Here is a 23367-nt window from a genome sequence, read left to right as displayed (position 1 = left end):
CTGCACCTTGTTGTCTTGGATATGGTAGAGGCCAGTTGAAGTTAAATAACAAAAGATTTCAGCATGCAACAGCCAAAGAGAGTGGTCACAGATGTGGTGAAGAAACAATGGTTGTGTCTAAATGAGGCAACGAGAAGGGATTAGAAAAGATAGACCAATTCAGCAAAACAATAAAAGTGCATCTCTAGCCAATGCACATGAGCAGTAAGTCAAGTATTGTTAATGCCATCACTGTGTAGCCATTCCACCGTGGAACAGAAACTGGAATTGGTAGTGTGTCTGTTAATGCTGCCTCTCCCTCAGTGCCCCACAAGCCGCACCTTCCCCCCTGAAAACTGTCCAGCTCACCGCTTCTGTACTCAGGCACTGAGTACAGTATGAAGCCATTATCCACGTCCTGCAGAACTGCAGTGATGGCACAGGCACTGGAACTGCCTGGGAGGGCAACCTCTGCTGTTGCGGTGCCAACAAATGCAACCAAAATAGAAAGGGAAATAGAAACAAAAGCACAGAACAAATTGGGGACAGAGTTTATGATCTAAAGTTGTTAAACTCGATGTTGAGTCCAGAAAACCATCGGGTGCTGTTTCGAGTTTGTGTTGAACTGCATCGGAACAGTGCAGCAGACTGAAGATAGAAAGGTCAGCATGGAGCAAGGTGAACAATAGGTTCAAATTCCATCACAGTGGCTGGAGCAACATAAATCCAATTAATAAATCTTGAATTAAAAAGGTAGGCTCAGAGCTGGTGACCTTGAAACCTCTGTTAATGGTTGTAAAAGCCAGTCTTGTTCACTAATGTCCTTTGGGGAAGGAAATCTACCATTCTTACCTGGTCTGGCCTACGTAAGCCTCTAGACCTACCGCAATGTGGATTGACTTTTAAATGCCCTCTGAAATAAGCCTAGCAATATTCTCAAACTGTTTCAGAAGAGAACCCAGTCAGACCACCTTCCAATGACCTAGGCACTGGAAGTGACAACAGCTCAGCCAGCCCTGCTAATGTGGTTAAGCCTGCCTCACTAACATCTAGGGCCATGTACCAACATTGGCTGCAGGAGTTCCTCAGAATAAAAACCTAGATCAAATCTCAGCTGCCTCAGCAATGACCTTTCCTACAGTACAAGGTCAAAGATGGAAATATTTGCTGATGATCATACTATGTTCAACCTCATTTGCAACTCCTCAGATACTGGATCAGCCAGTGTACAAATGCAGCAAGATTTGGACAACATTCAGGCGTGGGCTGATAAGTGGCAAGTAATATTTGCATCACTCAGTCGAGGTGGTGGCACAGAGTGGTGTAACGGTCGAAGGGAGTTGCCATGGGAGCCTTCCAAGTTGATGCCGGAGATCTTATGGTATCAGGTGAATTGCTGCTGATTACCATGTACCGTTCCATTCCTGTGCTGATGAATCAATACCGATGAATCAGCAGGAAATAATGCTTATTAAAACAAGCTGGTGCAGGCACAGTGGGCCAAATGGCCACCTTCTGCACCGTAACATTTCTGTGATACTGAGATTCAACACTCATCAACAGCCAATTGATTCATTCCACATGATATCAAAGAAATGGCTAAAAGCACGGGGGAGTGCAAAGGCTATGGGCCCATGCAACATTCTGACAATGTGGTAGGTCCTATACACAAAAAGCAGGACAAACCCAACCTGGCCAATGACCATCTGCAAGTACCCCTCCAATCAACACACCATACTGACTTGGTATCGTATTGTTCCTTCACTGCCGCTGGTTCGCAACTCTTGAACTTCCTTTCCTCTTAGCCTTTTATGTTCCCATCAGTGTCCTTGCTACTGTGGGTGCACCTCTAACTACATGGACTGCAAAGACTCACTAAAGCCTTCAAGGAAATAAATATTGGCAGAGTCAGTGATGGTCACATCTGTAAAAGAAAAATAACAGCAACGAACTACTTGCACTAATAATATACTAAGACTCACAAACAATAATTTGTTTAATCATTTCAAAGTTGTCATTTGAAGTTCTGCTTTGTTAAGTTCAAATTTTGCACATAACAGCAGTTATCACATAAAAGTGGGACTCCAAAAACTCTTCACCAGAAAAGTAAAAGTCACTAACCAACTTCCAGACATCAAAGAGTTAAAGGTAATAAAAATCCAAAATGAAGGACGTCAATCTGAGGAAAACAGATTCATAAAAATTTGAGTATTCCTATAATAGGGTTAGAAGAAAGCGTTACATGCTTTAAAGTCTTTGTGACACAGAAGTGCTTTGATGTTCAAAGCTTTACTGAAAGCAACACAATCTCCACCAGTTCCAAAGTCAGACATTGCTCTTCCATAGTTCGAATACGATGGAATGTACATTGCCCACCTGTGTAAATTGTGAAGCTTATTACAGTGGAAGGGAATGACATTTATATTAAATGTACGGCGAGAGATGAAGGTAATAATGATTAACTAGATGAGCCACGACTTATTTCATGCGTGAACATTAAACAGTCTTTGACAACAGCAGTTTGCTTGCTTTTCATTTAAAATTTGCTCAAAAGCTTCATAAGGTTTCTGAGAACAAAAAAGGCAATTGAAGTACAATACAGAACACTGTGCATTTCTCATTCAAATTAGCAAAAGAGCTCAATCAAATCAGACCTTCACCTCACAAAAAGAAACCTAAATTATTAACAATACAAATGCAGCCAAGTGATTTTGCATGCAGACTAGCAGAAGGTCGGAAGGAATAAGCTCAAAAAGTAAAGGAGTTTAATTAATTGGATTGCTCAAATAAAGTCAGCACAGCCACAACAGGCTACATTGGCCTTATGTGCCCTGTCATCTTATGGTGTGATTATTGTGACCATTTTCTATCCAGAAATCATTTCCTGTGGCTCTTGAACAGTCAGGAACTGGAAGTAGAAGGGTTCAGCATTCTGAGGCATTGGCCTGCCCAGTGAAGTTGCTGCACAAGAATGGAATTTATGAATCTACGTTCAAGGTATCTGCTTCCCTGCAGGATCCTTATATCCATTCATTGACATATTCAGTTCGTCTGTAGGATCTATTTGAAGACGACTGGCTTTGGCTTCAACAGCTGGGAGGAGTGCACACTGGACAGCCCACAATAGCGAGCCCTGCTTCACTGAAGTGTAGCTGGATTTGAGGCAGGGCAGATGACGAAGGGAGATGATATGAGATCAAGAAGAAAGCTCATCAACCCACAGAACAACCAAACGAATGGCTGATGACTGACCTGCTGATGTGAAATGCGTATTCTTATTTTGTCTCTTGATGTTGTTTCTCTCTTAGCCTTTTATGTTCCCATCACCTCCAACTTTTAAAGCCTCTCTTTCTCTCTCCATCCTTTCCTTTTCTCCATGACAGCCTTCAAAAAAAAAATCAGCTGTCCCGAAAACATTTCACATTTTTGGAGGGTGAAGGCAGAGAGGAAGAGGAGTAGAGTATTTGCATACTTGATATTGACTGAAGTAATGTCTGTATCTTTCCCAGTACTTGACTACTTTCTCACACTAAACCCCACTAATTACGGTATTTTTTCATATTTATTCTTGACCTATTCGTAAATAGTTGTTAAAGTCTTGATTCGCACAATTCATCCTTTTTTAAACAACTCAATCCACAATACAGCCATGCCAGACTATGTGAAACTCAGCAATACAAAGCAATAATGTGAAAGTATGTTCGCATGCAGAGCAACAAAGAAAATGTCTGCTAGGGTGATTACTGACAGAAGGATTACTAGTATTCATCAAGGTTCATATCTGAACAATACTCACTTGGGCAAGGTACCAGAGGGATATCTCTACTTGTACACCCCACCCAACAAGGCTCACTGATTTCATAGGAGGAACAAACATTAAATAAAAAGGAAGCTCCAAAACAGGCAGAGACAAATCTGAAAGAATCACAACCCCGCAGCAATCACAGCTGTAGAGAGGCTTGTGGGTGACATGGTCCCACCTGTTATTGAAAGGAAAAATGCAACAGCCATAAAAGAAAAACATTCATTACGAGGGGTCGGACCAAAAAGAGAGAAGAGCAAACAGGCAGGACAGAGAAAGCAAAATAAAACAACTTGCTCAAGTGACATTTAATCCAACTGACAGTCTAAAAGCGTGAATTGAAAAGACTTAAAGATCAACAAAAATTGGCCTAGTCTGTTAATAGACCATCATTCCAACTGTTCCCTGCTTTGTTTACACTGCATACCTGCTCCAACTGGTTTAAACTCAATCCCCTCCAATTAATCTTCAATCTCCTCAGGGTAGCTCAGTCTTTAACATACAAGGATGCTTTGCTCCAACTAAAATGACCTACGAAGTCTCAAAATGGGCTGCAAGAACTAGAATATCTCCTCCACTGAAGTAATTTGGAAACTGGTTAAACAACCAGCTAACATTCATTGCCCAGGCACACACATGGAACAAACAGTCATGACAGCAGAGGGTAGCGTGCCAAGAGTAACACTGGAGCAATACTCCAAGTCATGTCAAACACCTTTAGAATAAGTGAAAGCTGGAAGGAGGGAAAAACAGGAATGAAAGCATAAATTAGTCAACATGCAATCACAGAATTATGACAGGCTCCTTCTCAGAAACTACCTCGATTTGGTGACTGGAAATTACTAACTTTGTTAACAGCCAAATATAAAATAGGGGTTTTTTGCTTCGTTACAACAAATTAAACACACTAGCACATGATTCAATGCAGTGTACTGCAAACTGTGGCCAGAATGCTTTTGCTTGATTAGTCCCCACAGGGACAGAAGGAAGTCTTCTTGGCCCATTTCACCAACCTCCTGGTGGGTAATTACAGAGTGCACTGGCAGAGACCTGGCTGCAAGCCACTTGGCTACCCTCTTGGATGAAGACTTGAAAAAGAGGAGAGAATAGAACTGAAATAAAATTCCACAAGAGATTTTAATCATTTTTTAACAACGAGCATTTTTGAGGCAGGGGAACATTAACTTGTGATCATTATTTTCATTTCAAAAGTACAGGTTTGACTCTTACCTTAATACAGTGGCAATTCTTACTTCCTCCATTGTTGGAAGCAGAGCTAATGGTTGTTAATTTTTATATAGCAGGTTTTCAAGCATTTGAAACATATACAAAAAAACTTTCTAAATTGCTGAATTATACAGCTATTCACTGAGGAGTTTTGACTGAATTGTATACTAAGTATGAAACAATTGCTATGTTACTGGTGAATAAAGTGCAATGTTTATAAAAGTCAACAAGTTACAGTAAGGGTTGGGTTTTTAAAAAGTACATTTGAATAAACAAAAATGCTGAGGGACTAGCAGTGAGGGGAATCATCTTAGCTAATTACTGAAGTAAAAGAATTACACGATGGATAAGTGATGTCAGACTGGAACTGGTGGGCTGTTCTAAGCCTTGGTGTCTTTGCTTTTCAAAATGGACACAATTGATCCTAATAATGTTTGAAGGTGTCCATTAGTGACGTTCACCATAGTGTTCTCATTCACATACCCTTCCCAGCAACACTGCTGTCAGTTCCTTTGTCCATCTGTCTGCATACCCAATGTACATGCACGGATGGGTGGAAGTAAGCATCACCATGGCAACTGCAGACCCACCAGAGCAATTAAAACAGATATTACATAATATTTTTGAAGTGACAATCCTAAATGAACACTAATAAAGCACTTCAAGGAAAAAAAGACAAATGAGAATTTTTTTTGCAATTTCTGGATTAGAGTTTCTTTGAAAAATGAAGTTCATTAATATAACCTACATCCAGTGACCTGCACAACCCATACACCTGCCATGCTAGGTAAACACTGAAAGATTAGCTCAATATTCTTCTTATTTTTTTATGGCTCCTATTACGTGAAAGGAAGAATTGAGTTTTTTTGCCCTTTTCCACAGTCTTAGGATGCCCCACAGCACTCAGCAGACTATCGAATATTTCTGAAGTTAATCACGGTGTTAAAGCAAGTAATACAACTGTCAATTTGCACTCAGCAACAGAATAATAGCAACCAGGTATATTATCTTAATAATAATAATAGTGTTAAACATTTTTGCAAAGTTCATATTTAAGACAGTTAAAAACACTTTGAATTTGTTGTAGAGAGCCAATCAATTCTAAGAAATACTGCAATGCCCCCGAATGTCAGACTCTGCATAAACTCCAGATATAATAGTTGGGCAATGCAAGTCCTCCACCAACATCAACAGCTACAAGTGTGCACTACTGCTCAGTTTATTCAATAACAAAAAAAAGTGTACGAGACTAACATATTATTTGAATATTTTGCAAATCATTTTGTTTGACGTAATAGTTGTCCAGCTAGATTACACACAGATGAATTTAGCATGAACCATCTTGATCCAACAGACCATAGTAGATGCTAATTCAGTGCTATCTCACCATCAACTTGGCAACTCTGCCAAAGCCAGTCTACAATGGGACCAGTGTATAAATAAACGGAAATCTTATTGTGCCTCGGTTCCTGATATTTGTACCTACACTCTGTAATGGTCTAGCAGACCAAGTTCTTTTGTGCAGCTGCTTCTGCTATTGCCCAAATAATAATTATTGTAAACTAAATATTGATGTTTTGTTTTGCTGGGTTGCTCAATGTAATCTGATATTAATTTAGGCAGTTAAATACCAGTTTAACAGATTGCATATAGGTCAATTTATTTATTCTGCATTATCTGGAAAGCTTGGTGCGATTTATTTTCCAAAATATGATCAAATATCAGCAAAATATTGCTTATTGACAATAGTGAGAGTCCAACCTACATGATCTAGACTAAATTTATATTCTTACAACGGTACGACTGAAGTGACCAGTAGACTCATTTCTCCTAAGCATTTCTGTTCAAAGGTGTTTTTTTTAAAATGCACCATATTATGTTTTCAAACTTGTGATTCCAGTTGCTAAGTTATTTCCAGACATCAATATTTCCAGAAAACAACATACTCCTCCGGTTATAGATTTTTTTTTATAACCTGTTCAGATGTGTTACGAAACACTTCTGGCAGAACCTGAACTTGAGCCTTCTGGCTCAGACATGCTTCAACAAAGTGCTTTTAGGATTGGCATCAGCTGTAGCTCAGTGGTAGCACTCTCACTTTTGACTCAAATCAGGTAGGATCAGTCTCACTCCTTAGTACCAAATTTAGTTGGAGCTACTGCTTCTTGATAACATGTTAAATTGAGACTTTGTCTTCTCAGGTGGATGTAAATGATCCCGTGGCACTATTCAGGAGGAGGATAGGGAAGTTTACCCCTGGGAACTGGTATATATTTGTCCCCTAGTCAAACCATAAAAAAGGATCTATCATAACATTGAAATTGGCTGCCCCACCTCCTACTATAAAACAGAGGCTACACTTCAAAAATGCTTAATTGGCTGTAAAGCATTCAGACATACCTGGAGGTCATGAAATTAAAGCCTGCACTTCTTTAAGACAAGTCCTCCATTAACGCAGTGCTCAAACAAACTCATCCCTCACACCCCGTCCCCGCAATAACAACCAAAAAAGAATCCCCCTCGTCCTCACGTACCACCCCGCCAACCTCCGGATCCAACACATCATCCTCCGACACTTCCGCCCCCACCACCAAAGACATTTTTCCCTCCCCACCCTTATCTGCTTTCCGGAGGGACCACTCTCTCCGTGACTCCCTTGTCCACTCCACGCTCCCCTCCAGCCCCAACACTTTTCCCTGCAACCTCAGGAAGTGCTACCTCCTCCCTCACCCCCATCCCAGGCCCCAAGAAGACTTTCCACATCAAGCAGATGTTCACCTGCACATCTGCTAATGTGGTATACTGCATCCGCTGTACCCGTTGTGGCCTCCTCTACATCGGGGAAACCAAGCGGAGGCTTGGGGACCACTTTGCAGAACACCTACGCTCGGTTCGCAATAAACAACTGCACCTCCCAGTCGCGAACCATTTCAACTCCCCCTCCCATTCCTCAGACGATATGTCCATCCCGGGCCTCCTGCAGTGCCACAACGATGCCACCCGAAGGTTGCAGGAACAGCAACTCATATTCGGCTTGGGAAACCAGCCCAGCTCGCCCCGCCTTCCTAATCTGTTCTTCCTCCCATCTATCCCCTCCTCCCACCTCAAGCCGCACCCCCATTTCCTACCTACTAACCTCATCCCGCCCCCTTGACCTGTCTGTCCTCCCTGGACTGACCTATCTCCTCCCTACTTCCCCACCTACACTCACCTTTACTGGCTCCATCCCCGCCTCTTTGACCTGTCTGTTTCCTTTCCACCTATCTTCTCCTCTATCCATCTTCTATCCGCCTCCCCCTCTCTCCCTATTTATTTCAGAACACCCTTCCCCCCCCCTCCCCATTTCTGAAGAAGGGTCTAGGCCCGAAACGTCAGCCTTCCTGCTCCTATGATGCTGCTTGGCCTGCTGTGTTCATCCAGCTCTACACCTTGTTATCTAAGCCATAGAGACCAGTTAGTAGGTACTAACAAGTGTCTCCCCCGCTCTGGCTGCCTGCTGTAGGCGTGTCAGAGGGATTTACAGATCGATTATCAATCTCTTTGGCTGTGTTAGGACATACCTTTCATGGCCATCAAATCCTGAGGTAGGACCTGGACCAGGAGTTTCTGGCTCAGAGGCAGGGACATTACCAGTGTGCCACAAAACATCGAGGCCAAAATGGAATAAACTATCACAATCATGACATGCTGCACTTGGTAAACAGGGGAACAAAACACAGTGCTAACTTTTCAAATGGAAGATTTTACATACAATTAGAATCCAGATTGTGATTTTGACTATCCTCCTTGAAGTCAGTCCTTCATACAACTAAACTCACAATCACGTTTACATCATTCTGCCCCGACTTTATTACAATATGTTTGCAGGCAGTAGGTTTGCGAGATTATAGCATGACCGCACTCACCAGCTGTGGGCATAGATTCTTATATTGTACTTAATAATAATCAGTGTTATTGAGCTGATCAGGTGGCATTGAAAGTCTATCCTTTTCTTTTAAAATAGATTGCTGAAAATTCTTTGTGAAGATTAAGAGTAAGGAACATAACCAGACCATATATGAAGAAAATCATATCCTTCTGCAGACCTAGGGATCAATAGACACAAAAATCCAACTCCTTAAAATATAAGATAAAAGACTGTAGGTGTATTAAATTGTCACTTCAGACATAGCTAGGTCAAAAACTTCATAAATTACAGTCAAAGAACCAAGTGCCACAGTCTGTAGTTTACGAGATGATGAAGACAACTTTCCATTTGCTGAGTATAGGTGCCTATACTGGAAAATTCATACAGCTTAGTCATTCATAAACGAGCTGCCAATGATGTTCGCACTGCAGAACAAAGGCTGTTTTATTTCCCTGCCGATTCTCATCTTGCTGGTGAAACTGCAGTTGGCAGATAGCGCAAACTGGGCCCAAAAATCTGGCCTTCATTGAGGCATAATGCATGGCTAATGACTGAAGGAGTGCATCTGTGCTTTTTTTGTGTCAGGATCCACTCTATTGCATTGTGGTTCTTTCAGGTTTCACACCCACAACATGTGCACAGATTTACTCCTGTTTATACAATTTCTAAAACAAATATTATTTCTACTGATTTTTGGCAATAACACTAAGCTATAAAAGTAGAATATCTCTGATACTACTTTTTTTAAAAAAAACATGCTTCAAGACAAAATTAACAGTTAACTAAATCCTTAAAAAGCAAATCAAATGCGCTTCAAAATTGCAGTGTTTTATGATAAAAGAAAAATTATGTTCGAATAATGTTAGGAATCAGGAGAGTTTTAAATCTGTATAGTTCATTTTTATTAAAAGAAAACAAAAACTGAACATGGATGTGAGTACAATACCTACAATGTTATATATAGGTCAATACAGGCTGTAGTTATTTCATCCTCTTTTGGGAGCAATCTGAACAGACTTAGGATTCAATGTGCACTAGCAGCTCTTCTATAGCCTATCTCAGCAGCTATTCTGCAGCTAAGACACAGAGCTGCTGCAAAGTTCAAAGACTCTGTCACTTGCCCACAGAGACTGCAAAAGCATCACAGAACGTGGATCAAAAATAGTTCTGCCTTTGAACCACCCCAACAGAGATACCGGACTCCACCACTGTTACCCTCACCTTCTCCAACCAGTTGGCAAACTCAATACAGAGCAGGGATCCAAACCTACGACCAGCTTGAACAGAATGGCACACTAGCACTACAAAATCAAATTACCGCAGATGCTGTCATTTCAGACAAAACATGCTTGATATGAAATGTTTTTCCTTACAAAAACTGCTTGACCTGATGAATATTTACAGCCAATTTCATTTTGCCACAATAACACATCATCCCACCGCTGCCTGCAGCAACATTTGGGGCGGCACGGTGGCTCAGTGGTTAGCACTGCTGCCTCACAGCACCAGGGATCTGGGTTCGATTCCACCCTTGGGCGGCTGTCTGTGTGGAGTTTGCACATTGTCCCCATGTCTGTGTGGGTTTCCTCCGGGTGCTCCAATTTCCTCCCACAGTCCAAAGATGTGCAGGCTAGGTGAATTGGCCATGCTAAATTGCCCGTAGTGTTCAGGGATGTGTAGATTAGGTGGGTTTATAGGGGAATGGGTCTGGGTGGGACGCTCCGTGGGTTGGTATGGACTTGTTCGGCCAAAGGGCCTGGTTCCACACTGTAGGGATTCTATGAAATAATCGGGAAGTTTTTCTATTAAGGCAGTCTATGTATATGTGAAACAATCAATCACTCAGTTTAAAAAATAATCCTCAGCGCTGATGTGAAGTGCCAAAGAGTCATCTAGACTCAATGTTAGCTTGTTCTCTCTCCATGGATGCTGCCTGACCCACTGTGATCTCCAGCATTTGTTGTTTTCAGTACAGATTCCAGCATTTGCAGTAGTTTGCTCCTACATTGTGTAACTTTGCTCAGTTTTAGCTGAGCCACTAGGTGGAGTGCTTGTTCAACAGTAGAGTTTCAGTTTGTGGACAGACAGTGGCCCAAATAGTCAGTTCAATAGCGTAGACTGGAGTTGTGCATCAGGACCAGAGTCTGTGCATAGTCTGTGATGGAGCTGATTCAGTGGGAATTGCCCAGAAAATTGAAACTTCTGATGCGCAACTCCCCTGTCTGGAACCCGCTGAGAAAACTCCTTAAAAAGTGAAAACCTTGGAGGTTCCAACTCAATTAATCTTGTTTATTTTTATTCATTCACGGGATGTGGATGTCGTGGGCCAGGCCAGCATGTATTGCTCAGAGGTCAGTTGAGAATCAACCGTATTACTGAGGGTCTAGAGTCACATGTGGGGCAGACTGGGTATGGATGGCACACCTCCTTCCCTAAAGGACATCAGTGAACCTGATGGGTTTTCCCAACATTCGGCAATGGTTGCATGGTCATCATTAGATTCTTAATCCCAATTTATTTTTATTGAATTCAAATTCTACTATCTGGGTCCCCAGAACATTATTCATCCAGAGACCCAGGTACTGTAGTGATTATATCACTAGGCCATCAGCTCTAGAGGATTAAAAACCTTCTTTAACATCGGACATCCCTGACTCGGTCACCACCTTGGGCCCACCAACTATACCTCTGATCCCCGACACCCTCATCCAAACATGCCCAACGCAAAACATACCCCTGCCATTCCTGATATCACCCTGCCTCACCTCTGATTTACCCCCATCCCCAGACCGAATCACTGCACACCCCTAGCCAGGTGGCAATTCCCCTACACACCCAGAATCACCAATTCCTCAACACCCACCTTCCACACCCAGCTTCCAGACCCAGTACCTTGCGTCAATCCAACCACACACCAGCCGAACCACTGCCACTTGATGACTCCCATTCCACCTCCATCCAAGACCCAAAGCCCATGACCTCTCAATGTAGCCCCAACCAACAAGCAGGCTCCCCCAGTCCCCACTCTGACCGTAAGCACTCATTCACTTACTCCGCATCCTACCTAGTTGGCACCGTAACCCACTCACCCAACTGCCAACCTAAACCTGCGCTGACACTACATGGTTTACCCCTTATGCTTTCACAGGAGTTGTCAAAGGGCTGGACATTTAAAACCACAGAACACGGCTCACTGACCGACTGCTGCAAAATGGGGCTGTGGTGTCTATAAAGATCTCCTTCGCTGCTGGATTCAGTACAAACATTCCCTCAATATTCCATCCATCATGCCTGCACTGGATTGTTGTATTCAAGTCTGTGGGATAGTGACTCAGGGTGCAAGTTCTACCCGCTAAGCAACACTGACATACAATCTACTACTTACAGGTTCCTATTTAGTAATAGGGAGCTGCCTGGGGTGTGGACCTTCAAGATGAAAGCAAGTCATAAATATTTTGAAAAAAATCAAATGGAGAGATTTTGGGAAGACTGCAGAGGAAATCTAGCAGGGTATAGACTGAATTAAATCATTAACTGCTGATTTGGAAGAAACTAGCTTAAAAAAAAGAGTATTTCTCCAGCAATATTAATGCCCAACTCAAGTCTGAAAGTAGAGTTAGTGGGTTTGATTCATAACTTGTGGACAGGATTCAGTCCTTTTGACTCTGGAAGGGCTCCCACTATTCGTTTTTAATTGCTACCGAGCTATCTAAAATTTCTGCATTAACACTCCACGTTTTTATTTGGAATGGATCATTAGAGGTTAAATTAAACTTAAAGTTCCAGGCCACGTTATCACATTGAAATTAAAAAATATACTGCAGATATCGGAGTTTGAAAATAAAAACTTAAATGCTGGAGAAGCCCAAGTCTGGCACCATCTGTGGTGAGAGAAACAGATTTAATGTTTCAAGTGACTCTTTTTTCAGAGCAAGTAGTGGTAACAAACTCAAAACCTGACTCTGATTTTCTCTCCACAGATGCTGCCAGACCTGCTGAGTTTCATTATGCTGAACTGACTTGCCAAGTCCACGCACCATGGCTGACGGATGCACTGGTAAATGTGGAAAACATGTCTGAATAGCTCCTCTGCATTTTCCCACCATTTGGTCTGAAAATACTGGAAATGGAATGTGCATCCTAATGTCACTGGAGACTAAAAAAATAGGGATTGATAGAGGATTAATCAGCAGTGGAAAGATTCAAACATTCACCTGGAGTAAATATGATCAATAAGACTCATCTTAAAGCCTAATGCTCTTTATCCTGAAGAAATGCTTTACCTTTTCCACGATACTATTTAGAAGTTGAATAAGGATCCATTTTGCCTTAGCATGAGGACATCCACAAACAGCTGACTGCAAAATACCACAGCTAATAACCTGCTGTCAAAAAATGATTCTAGGCTACTCGGCGTGATCTGTAATCAATTTCAAAGCAGCAAAAAGTATGAACCAAGAATGCTGCGGGCTTCAAAGAGGCAAGCAAGGACACACTGGTTTCGTTCCATATCTCTTATTAATCTCACTGGGTGTCACATGATTAACTTCACTGCAGTACAAATATAGCATGGGATGGTAAAAGTGGGGGGAAGCTAAACCTCCTACACAATGACCTACAGCATGGCGACATAGGGAAAATAAATAGGTCTTCACTTCAGGCCATATTTTCAGAAAAATGACGTTAACAGAATCAGCAATTGAGCAGCAGTGGCCACATACTTTAAAATCCAAAGTACCATCTGTAAACGGACTAACGTTATAACAAATCCACCAGGAACTCAAAGTATGCATTATAAAAGCTAGTGGTTCATCGGGGGGAAAAAAAAGTCCACTCAACTCAGCCCTTTGGGCAACAGCGTAAATTAGGGAGTGAGCAAGTGACTGCGTATTCCCAGTGTCACTTTTCAATGCTTTTAATTTTTCCTGATATCTCTCCTACCAATTGTATTTTTTACCCCTGCTTTTTATACTTCAGTACTCCTTAAATGTGAAGTTGTGCTTTTCCTCTCCCATCCTATTTTATCATTCGAAAGTGCAGCTACATTCAAACACACATACATCACACACAAGAATGTAGATTACAGATAACATTTTCAGGAAATCCAGAGGGATTAAGTACCTCTATCCATTATGAAAAGGATAATGTACCCATGAATCATTTATGAGTCCACATCGACCGTATAAATCAAACAATCCACTAATAACTCTGCACAACTGCTGCTCTTTTCATTCACACCAAACGTGCTCAAGCGATGCAGTGCGATAGAAAGAGCAAGAAAAGAAATCCTAAACTATTTGTAACCTTTCTGTTGAAACACCATTTAGAGATGATGTTTAGGATGTCACAATACAGCAGTAAAACACTTAAATACTTTGGTCCAATTCAATTCCATTACAGTGTTTAGCTTGCAGAACACTCTTTATATTGCCTATGTATGAAAAATGGAAAACAACTAGAGTCTGATACATCTTACAATATTGCCCCCTACTGAAAGTGTAAAGAAATTTCTGGAACCTTAATGATTTAAACTAGTGTTAATGCCCTGTGATACTAAGGAGCAGAATTACCCTTGCTCTGATTAGATAAGCAAAATAGCAGAATCAGACATTATCTGTAATCCTGTATAGGATGAAACAAGGAACATTATGCCAAAAAGATCAACTGATTTATGGCATCTGCTCAATGCTTACAAAATAAGCTGCCCATTCCTATTCTTATATGCACGCGGCACTGCACATCAAAACAACCTGCTGTTGTGAAGTGTAGAGTTTCTATTAACTGCAGGATCCACAAATAACCTGTGGAGCCTTCTGGTATCTTCATGTGTGAAAATTAGACAATATTTATAAGTTACGTGATCAAGAGACTTTGGGTTGGGATGTCAGTTGTTATCACAATCAATGATGTACATCCAAATGTACAAATTTCCAGCAAGAGACACATTGATCGTAATCAGCAATGCAAATGCTGGCTGCTTAGTATGCCCTTCCTTACCACAGTAACACTTGAGGGCGACTGCAGACTTTCTAATGCCACACACGGCAAGCTCAGTTAAACCTTGTGCAGGGGAGGGGAAGCAATGGTTATGGCCTCAGGAATACAGTAAAAGGGACAGCCTGAACAAGACACCAACCACTTTGTGACAAGTTTTTAAGATAGCTTTTAAGATATGAAATCTTAATTTAAAGAACATTTTAAAACCTATAACCCAAATGCATTAATGGGACAGAAAGGCAACCTGTTAGTTATCTGATCCACAGGTATTTCTCCTCCAATGCAATCATTACATTCTTATGTGACCCTGCGTTGTAGAAAATCACTATTCTGTACAGTAGAAACTTCACGTTATTCCATGTCCACTATTCAATTGCATTATAGCCAATTCACATTAACGAAACATGCGTTATGGCAGAAATACCTGCACTTTATTTAGCATTTGTTAGATCCATTAAAGCTATTTGGTGTGCTTCCACCAACACATTCGGACCTTGAGCATTGTTTACTTTTACATACCACACCTGTAACTTGCTGCTTTTGTAGACAAGCAATTTCCTTTCACTTACCCTGTGATCAGCGCTTGCTGAAGATTCTTGCAGGCCACCAGAGTCTCTCCTGTAAACATGTGACACATGATGACATTTGGGCACTTGGTCATGAATGATATCACTGCATCATGCTGGAAGGTTCCGTGCCGAGAAACTATGCAGAATCGCTCCAGTGATGAGCAGTGCCCCAGTGCTTGAAAGAACTGTGCACTTGCTGACAAGTACGGCTGTTCTAGTCTGCAGAAGGAACAAAATAACAACAAACTGCAAGTCAGAACGGGGTGTTCTACAACCTTGTAAAGTACCAGCTTTCAAAGCAGATCTGCATTTTCATCACATCCTACTCACACAACAAAGTTCAAACATAAATTAGTTTTTATTCTTGTTCAACATGTGGATACTTTATTGCTTTTCCAAAATCTCTTAACTCTTAACTGCTTGGAACATGTCTAGTTGCCAATTCTGGCTCATCACTCCATCAGAACTAACAAGAAGGAACTAGATCTATATAAAGATTTTTGTTTCTTCCCACATTGCATATCAATTATTTTCCCTACACAAATTCTTATAACCGTCTTTATAATGACATCTGCCTGTGTAGATGCGTCATGTTATAGTTCTGTCACTTTCTTGAGAGCCAGGATTCAGTGTTGCATTCTCAGCTCTTTCTTGGTGTCATTTTGTACCTATCTGGACACTACCCTATGGGTTCAAAACTAGAGATCGGCTGATGTGTCCCCAGTCAAATAATTTCCTCCTGGCAACAAGCATAACATCACATAACAATAACCTCCTGGTCACAAAAGGAACTTTGATAGTATACACCAGAACCATACCGCAGCATGTGCCAAAATTTTTAAGATAGGTTCAAAGGATGCTAGAAGCGGGAGGAAACTCTTCATACACCCTCGTGAAAATAAAATTATGATTTTCTTTTTCAAATTGCTCTTGAGCTGACAGTGCCACTGGTAAAGGCAGCAACTGTTGCGTTAAAGACTGTATATGAACCCACACAGCAACCTAATACTCTGAAAGAATATTCAATTTGGTCACCTTGCTGGCAAGTGTACGTTTGGATCTTAAGTAAATGTGTGACTTTGTTATAGTCAAAGAGCAACCAGCCAAGTTTTACCGGCAGTCAGGTTGATAACGTGCAACAGTAAATATATTCATGAAAGTACTTCTCACATGCAGAAGTATCAGAGTATGATTTACACTGAGCAGGTAAAGGATACTGTGGATGTGGAATAAATGGTACAAGAAATAGAAAAGTAAGGATTGATACACAAAGGAAAAGTTGTTTCTGGTGTAACTCTGCTGAACATCATAACAGCACAGACCAGATAAAGGGCTGCAAGACTTTCAAAACACATCTGAAAGCTACTTAAGTGTGCCCTGCTACCTTAGCCGCTTCCTCTTAACTTGCTTACCCAAGCAACACAAACCCCAAATGTCTAGGCCTGTCAAACCACAGACTCCTCCTTCCCAGATGCTGCCAAAACAAAGTGTAGGATACCTGCAATTACTCCAACTAAACCAAACGTACATGATCCAAGTCTACTAATGAGCCCACCCTTAGAAGCCTCTGACATGTACCCAAACTTCCAAATCCCATACCCAGTTTCTCAGATTGTCTTCCTGATACAATCTAGCCCCACTCCATCATTGCTTATCAGGGCAGTTCAGCCTCCATATTCCACCATACAACACAATCCTATTTGTACTCCCTATCCCTAATGAGAATTAGTTCCATGCCCAATAATTCCAACATCACCACCATGTTTCCTCCAGGCCTCAATCCTCGTTCTCCTATTTCCTCTCTCATATTTATCCCATGAGCACCCTGACAAGCTCTCCCTGTTAAATCTTAGTACTCAACTCCACTCAAAACACATCATGCCATTTGCTGTATATGATGGGCTTCAAAATTCAAGTGAGAAATATAGAAACTGAATATAGAGAGGGATTTGACCATGTGTAGGAACCACAGTGACGAATGTCCCAGAAAAAGGAGCTTCAACACTGACAAGAGGAAAGGATTCAGAAACAAAAAAGAAGCATTCACATTCCAAGGAGTGAGAGAAAATTTGGGAAAGATAATGACAAAACTGGAGAAATGGAATGTGAAACAGTTCTAGGACTGTTTTCACGATTACTGGGTGTCTCAAGGAAGCTTACTGCCAATGAAGTATTTATGAAGCATAATCACTGTTTTAGTGTAGGGAATGCAGCAGCCAGCTTTTGCATAGCAAAAGCACCAAGAAAAAGCAATGTGATCATGTTTTGTATTTGATATATGGCACAGAAACAGGCCATTTGGCCCAACAATCCAAGCTAGCATACATGCTCTACTGAAGCCTCTTCCCTTTTTTTTAATCCAAATCTACCATTTTAATCCCTACTCCAGTAGCTTCTCAGATTCCCCATTTATGGCCATTTATACTGTTCACTTCATCTGCTTCCAGAGGTAGGTGAGATCCACACATTCACCACTCTCTGGGCAAAGCTTTCTGCTCTGAATTTTCTTTTGGATTTCTTGGTGACTGTCTGATATCGACGGCCTCTAGTTAGACTCTATAAAAACTTGTTCTACATGTCCGTAGAGACACAAAATTGGTAAGGACACCAGGGAAGACTCCCTTGTTTTCTTTGAAATTATGATATGGGTTCTTTCTTGTCCAGCAGACAGATGGGATGATGCTTTAACATCTCATCTGGAAGATAGCATCTCTGACCTCGGTAATGCACAAATGTCGGCCTTGATTGCCGTGCTCAAGCTTTGGAGTTGCTTGAACGCCGAACCTTGTGACTCAAAGTCAAGAATGCTAACTATGCAACAATCGCCATTCAGCAAACAGGAGTCTGTGGTTTTGATCACGTTGAAAAGTAAAAACAGATTCTCTTCCAGACTAGGTGAAGTGCTACAGGAATCAACAGCCTGATTATTCTAAAATTCCCCCAATTTAACCCAATGTGAGCTGCACCGCAGGATAGTTACCATCCAGCACGTATCTATTACAACAGTATTACATACACACAAAGTCTTGATCTGAGGCAGCCCCTCAGGATCAAGGATGACACTATTCCACAGGTTCTGAAATGGCTGGTAAGTTCAATGTAGAACTCTACCACATGAACAATTGGGTAGATGGGCTGCTTGGAAGTTTGGGCATTCCTTCTGATGTCTTGACTTTTGCTCCTCTGTATTCCCAACAAAGTCTCTTGATGCATTTCCAAACGAAATTCTCCATTTCAGTCAGTTACAAGCTGGGTATTCCCAGGAGTTGGCTATGGTATATGACTTCCTCAGACATGTTCATTTCTACTATCACCTCTAAAGTTTCCTGTGATCACCAAGGTCTGACTAGACCAATTGCTTTGGAATCAGATATCAGCCGCGAGTGGCACGGCCCACAGAGCTGATTCTGCACAATCAGCTCTTCCATGCTAGGACTGTTGGCTTAGAAGAAGACACTGCTGTTGGACCGCCTTTCTTGCCACTAAGTTTGAAGGAAAGTGCGAAGACAATGCTGGTGATAATTTTCCAGTGCTTTGAGGTGTTTGTTGCAAGTTGTGTAAATCTCTGAAGAATAATCGGAGCGTGGCGATCTTTGCTGTCCAGTAAACAGTGCCCTTTAGGGGTTTGAAACACAAAATGATCTCTGTCTCACCCATCAATAGCTTCATCCTTCCTTTCATGCCATGACCAGGGCCACGTTTCCTCAGCCTGCACCATTCTGGTTTGCTTGCTATATCCTTACAATGACTGTACTTGCAGAATTTCCATCATGAGGCTTTGATATTCCATAATCAGGTGGATATACAAAAGAAATTCAAATGTTGCACTTGGAATGTTTTTCCAGATTAACACTCTTACTCTATGACATATATGCAAAATCCTCCTCAAAGAAACTAAAACCTTTTCAATGGTTTCACCACTTACCAATACTTACACTGCAGTCTCAAGCAATGCTGGTTCATGCTACAGCATCTCCACACTTCATCGCTTGTTTCTTCATCAAAATGTCAGTTTCACTTGCAGAGATTTCAAAATGTAACATTTTTAATTTGGAGGTTTTATTGAGTCACAGTGGGAAGAAAACAGAAAGATGGTGGGATTGTTCAAAAAAAAAAAGGAATGGTGGGGCCATGGAGCGTTGGGGAAAGTGGGGGTGATCAGGCCCAAGGGTTTCAGAGAGTAGGCCAGAAGGGACAAGTAGGAAGAGGAACACAGGATGGCTATAAAAATGAGAGAAGCAACAGGAAGAATATATTGAAAGGGAAGGTGGATGAAAAAGAAACGAGGGAGAAATTGTAAGGGAGAGGCTAGGTTTGCAAAAGATGATCAGGAAAAGAGAGAAGGTATGAGAGGATATGGAGCAAATACAAGGAGGAGCCACTGGCAGCTGCCTTCTAGAATTCAGTGTGGAAAGAAAAAGGCCCAGAGTGCACAGGGCAGAAAGAAAATAGAGAGAAATAGCAACATTAAGATGATAGATAAGATAGATGATAGATGATAGATGTGATATTTAATTAAAACTAAACATGCAGGAGAGAAATATTGTGATGGCTGGAAGCCAATCATCTCAGTCCAAGGACATTGTTGTAATTGTTCCTCAGGGTAGTGTCTGACTCCTAAATATCTTTATTGATGACTCTCTTTCCATCATAAGGTCAGTGGTGAGCATGCTCGCTGTTGATTGCAGTGTGTAGCTCCAATCACAATTCCACATATAATAAAGTAGCCTGTGCCTGCGTGCAGCAAAGACTCAGTCAGGTTTGGACTGATAAGTAACATTCACAGCACACACATGCCAGGCAATTAACATCTTCAATAAGTCAGAACTTAACCATCCAGCATTGCTGAAGCCTTACCATCAACATGCTTGAAACTTAATTGGAGTCTTCAAATAAATACCAATGCTACAAGAGGACCTGGGAATTCTGTGAATGGTTAACACAACTCATGATTCTTTTAAATCTGCCCCATCATTTACAGGGATAAGTCAGAAAGGAGATAAAATACTTTGCACTCCTTCAACAGCACCTTCCACGAACTTTACAGATGGAAGAACACATTAAAAGGAATACAATCATCTATCAATAGGTCCAGATTCTGGAACTCCCCTTCGCAACAGCACTGTGGGCGCATCTACACCCCAAGGACTGCAATGCTTCAAAAGGCATGTCAGTACAACCTTCTCAAGGGCAATCAGAGACAAGGCAATAGAAGATGGCCTAGACAGTGACACGCACATCCCACAAAAGAATAAAATAAAAACGTAGCAGCTGTAAGTCACATTAGCCACTAAATAACTGCTGCCTGTTAAATCCTGTGGATAGTGATGCAGAATTCCCTGTAGCCACAATTCCAGTCTAACCACATAAACCCTATTCAACTCTGTAGCTTTATTTACGTTAATTGGGCACCGTGATGAATAAGCATTTCTTGGGTCAAAAATATTACCCTCAAGGGTCCTAAGTATTTGTGTGCCAGAAACAAAATCGAATTCTACATATGAGCAATGTGGCTCTGAACAAAATTACTCAAGGACAGAATAGCTGTATCAGAAGAAAAGGAAACTCCTCCATTATTGCAAACAGCCATAATCTTTTCTCCTCCACCTATGACTGTGTAAAATGAACAAAACAATTAAACATGTCACAAATCACTGCAGCATATGGCAGTCAAACTAAGCCTTGGACAAGAGGGTGATCACACATAAGTAAGCAGTACAAGAAATGACTACCACAAAATGAATGTAATGTCACTTGGGAGCAGAGCAACACAGGCACAATTGTTGAATAAGTGAGAAAGCTACTTTTACAGAATTCTTTCCCTCATTCCACATTTTTAATTAGAAGCATGGTCCATAACTGTTCATCATGCCATCAGCAGAACCACAGCTTCTTGACCAGTTTCATACAAATGAATGGCATGCTCAGCTACTCCAGAGGGCAGTTCAAAACTGGTAAAGACGACAGGTTTTCGCAACCATGAGAGAGTGAATCTGCTTTTTTTGTAAACATTCAACCAATAATGGAGTCACTTTTATTTAAAGGATACCAGTTTTTTTTTATTTAAAAAAAAAATCACCTTATAAAAAAACAGAATTCTCCTTCTGAAAGGGTGGGATTTGCAGTCAGTTCGATGATGGATGATTTATGCAGATCTTTGAACTGCTAGTACAGAAGCATAACCACTACACCACCATCACTAGTCAATCATTGCTCTTTAAGAGACTCCGCAAGTCTGCATTTAAACATTGACTTTGCGCACTTTGTGACATCCTGAGAACTTAAAAAAGGTGCTAGAACAATGAAGTTCCCTTTATCGAGATTTAGAGACAGCTTCACATGAAGACGCAAATGCTATTGACTCAAACGGTGAATCCTTTATTTCTGGAGTACATGTGAAAACTTCAAATTCTAAGAAAGACATGCTCTCACCTCAAGTCCTTCAACTGTTTGCAGTGTTTCAGCATTTCACACAAGGCTGGCATGTAAGCCACCTTACCCAGCAGCCCAAGGTTTGCCAGGGATAATGTCTGTAGCTGCTGACACTTCAGTCCAATGCCAATCAGCCCTGACCCTGTGAGAATGCCAGGAAGTTGGGCCAAGGTCAGACTGCGCAGGCGCTGCAAATGTCCAATAAGTGCCAGCTCTTCGTCTCGGATCCGCTGTGCTCGGTCACAGGGTGGCTGCATGTTCCTGATGGCAGGCTCATTTCGAGGCACATTCGACGAGAAACTGGACCCAATCAACTCCAGCTCTTCCAAAAAGGGAATATTCTCCAGTAGAGTCCCAAACACAGTTGCTGGCAAATTCAACGACAGCTGCTCCTGAATATTCCTTGGATAGGTCGGAACTCCAATTCGAACCTTCTTTCCCAGACCCCGGCGCACAGACTGTGCCTGTAAAGCTGGCACTGCATGATTAGGCAGTTTGTCAGTGTTTTTGGCACTTTGCACCACACAACACACTGGGAGCGATAACGAACGCAACTGCTTCAATCTTGCCAGAAGCAAGCACAAGTGCCTTCCGGTGCCCTCAGGGCTGTGGTGGTGAGCTGCAGACAGATTCAGGTGCCTCAGGTTAGTGCAACAGTTTACCAGTGCTTCCACCACATCGAAATCAATGTCGTCTTTAGCCTTGCGAAAGACAGAGCAGTCTGATAGCAGGCAATGGACACAACCGCTGAGGTTCAAGCTAACTAGTGACTGGACGTTTCTGCCTCCATTAATGATTTGATGACTCAGCTGACAGCCAGACAGTATGCAATGGCTGAAGTTCAAATAGACAGGGTTGCTCAATGTAATGGTGTGCAAAAGTGAGGAATGTAGAAGTGAGGATCCATTCAACCAGGATCGAGGGAGCTGCAGTGCCTCCAAGCTAAAGTTTTTGGTCATGCAATCTAGAAAGTTCCGTGTGGAGCATCCAGTGTCAACAAAAACTCCAGGGACGGACAGGATAAAGGCACGCAAGTTCTCGGGAGTCCGAATGCTCAGAACTGACAGGTAAAACCTCCCAACTTCCTGGTTAACGTAGCCAGGTGACAGCCTTGCATAGAATACCTTGAGATTTTGATAGTGCGGGATGTTGCTTTGTCCGACCATCAGTTGGCCTGAGAGCATTTCTCCTTCACGAGTCCGATCTGGGATTTCAAAATAAAGCAATAGCCTCTCCAGATTGGTACAGCACGGAACAACACCATAAGAAGGGGTGAATAAAGTCTGCTTCAGTTCAGTTACTTTGCCAAGTGTTGCCTTACACTCACTGCTCAGTTGGCCCACATCAAATCCTTGGCTGACATCTAAAGCAAGGGACCGCAGGTTACAGAGTACAGACAGCATTCTGGACAGACGTAGTGATGTCATACGGCATCCTGTCAGGTCAAGCTTCAG

General features: G+C 41.8%; 1 protein-coding gene across 1 annotated transcript in view; it reads right to left on the bottom strand.

Annotated features, from left to right (window-relative positions):
* Window positions 1-23367, bottom strand: part of fbxl18 (F-box and leucine-rich repeat protein 18) — a 41446-nt gene that overhangs the window by 12418 nt on the left and 5661 nt on the right. The window contains exons 2-3 of the mRNA XM_048609746.1: window positions 21914-23361; window positions 15482-15700 (exon numbers count right to left, since the gene is read on the bottom strand). Of these exons, the coding sequence (XP_048465703.1) occupies window positions 15482-15700; window positions 21914-23361 (1667 nt within the window). The remainder of the gene's footprint in view (window positions 1-15481; window positions 15701-21913; window positions 23362-23367) is intronic.

This window comes from Rhincodon typus, chromosome 21, assembly GCF_021869965.1.
Source record: "Rhincodon typus isolate 14 chromosome 21, sRhiTyp1.1, whole genome shotgun sequence".
NCBI lineage: Eukaryota > Metazoa > Chordata > Chondrichthyes > Orectolobiformes > Rhincodontidae > Rhincodon > Rhincodon typus.
This window is presented reverse-complemented; position numbering and strand designations above follow the sequence as displayed.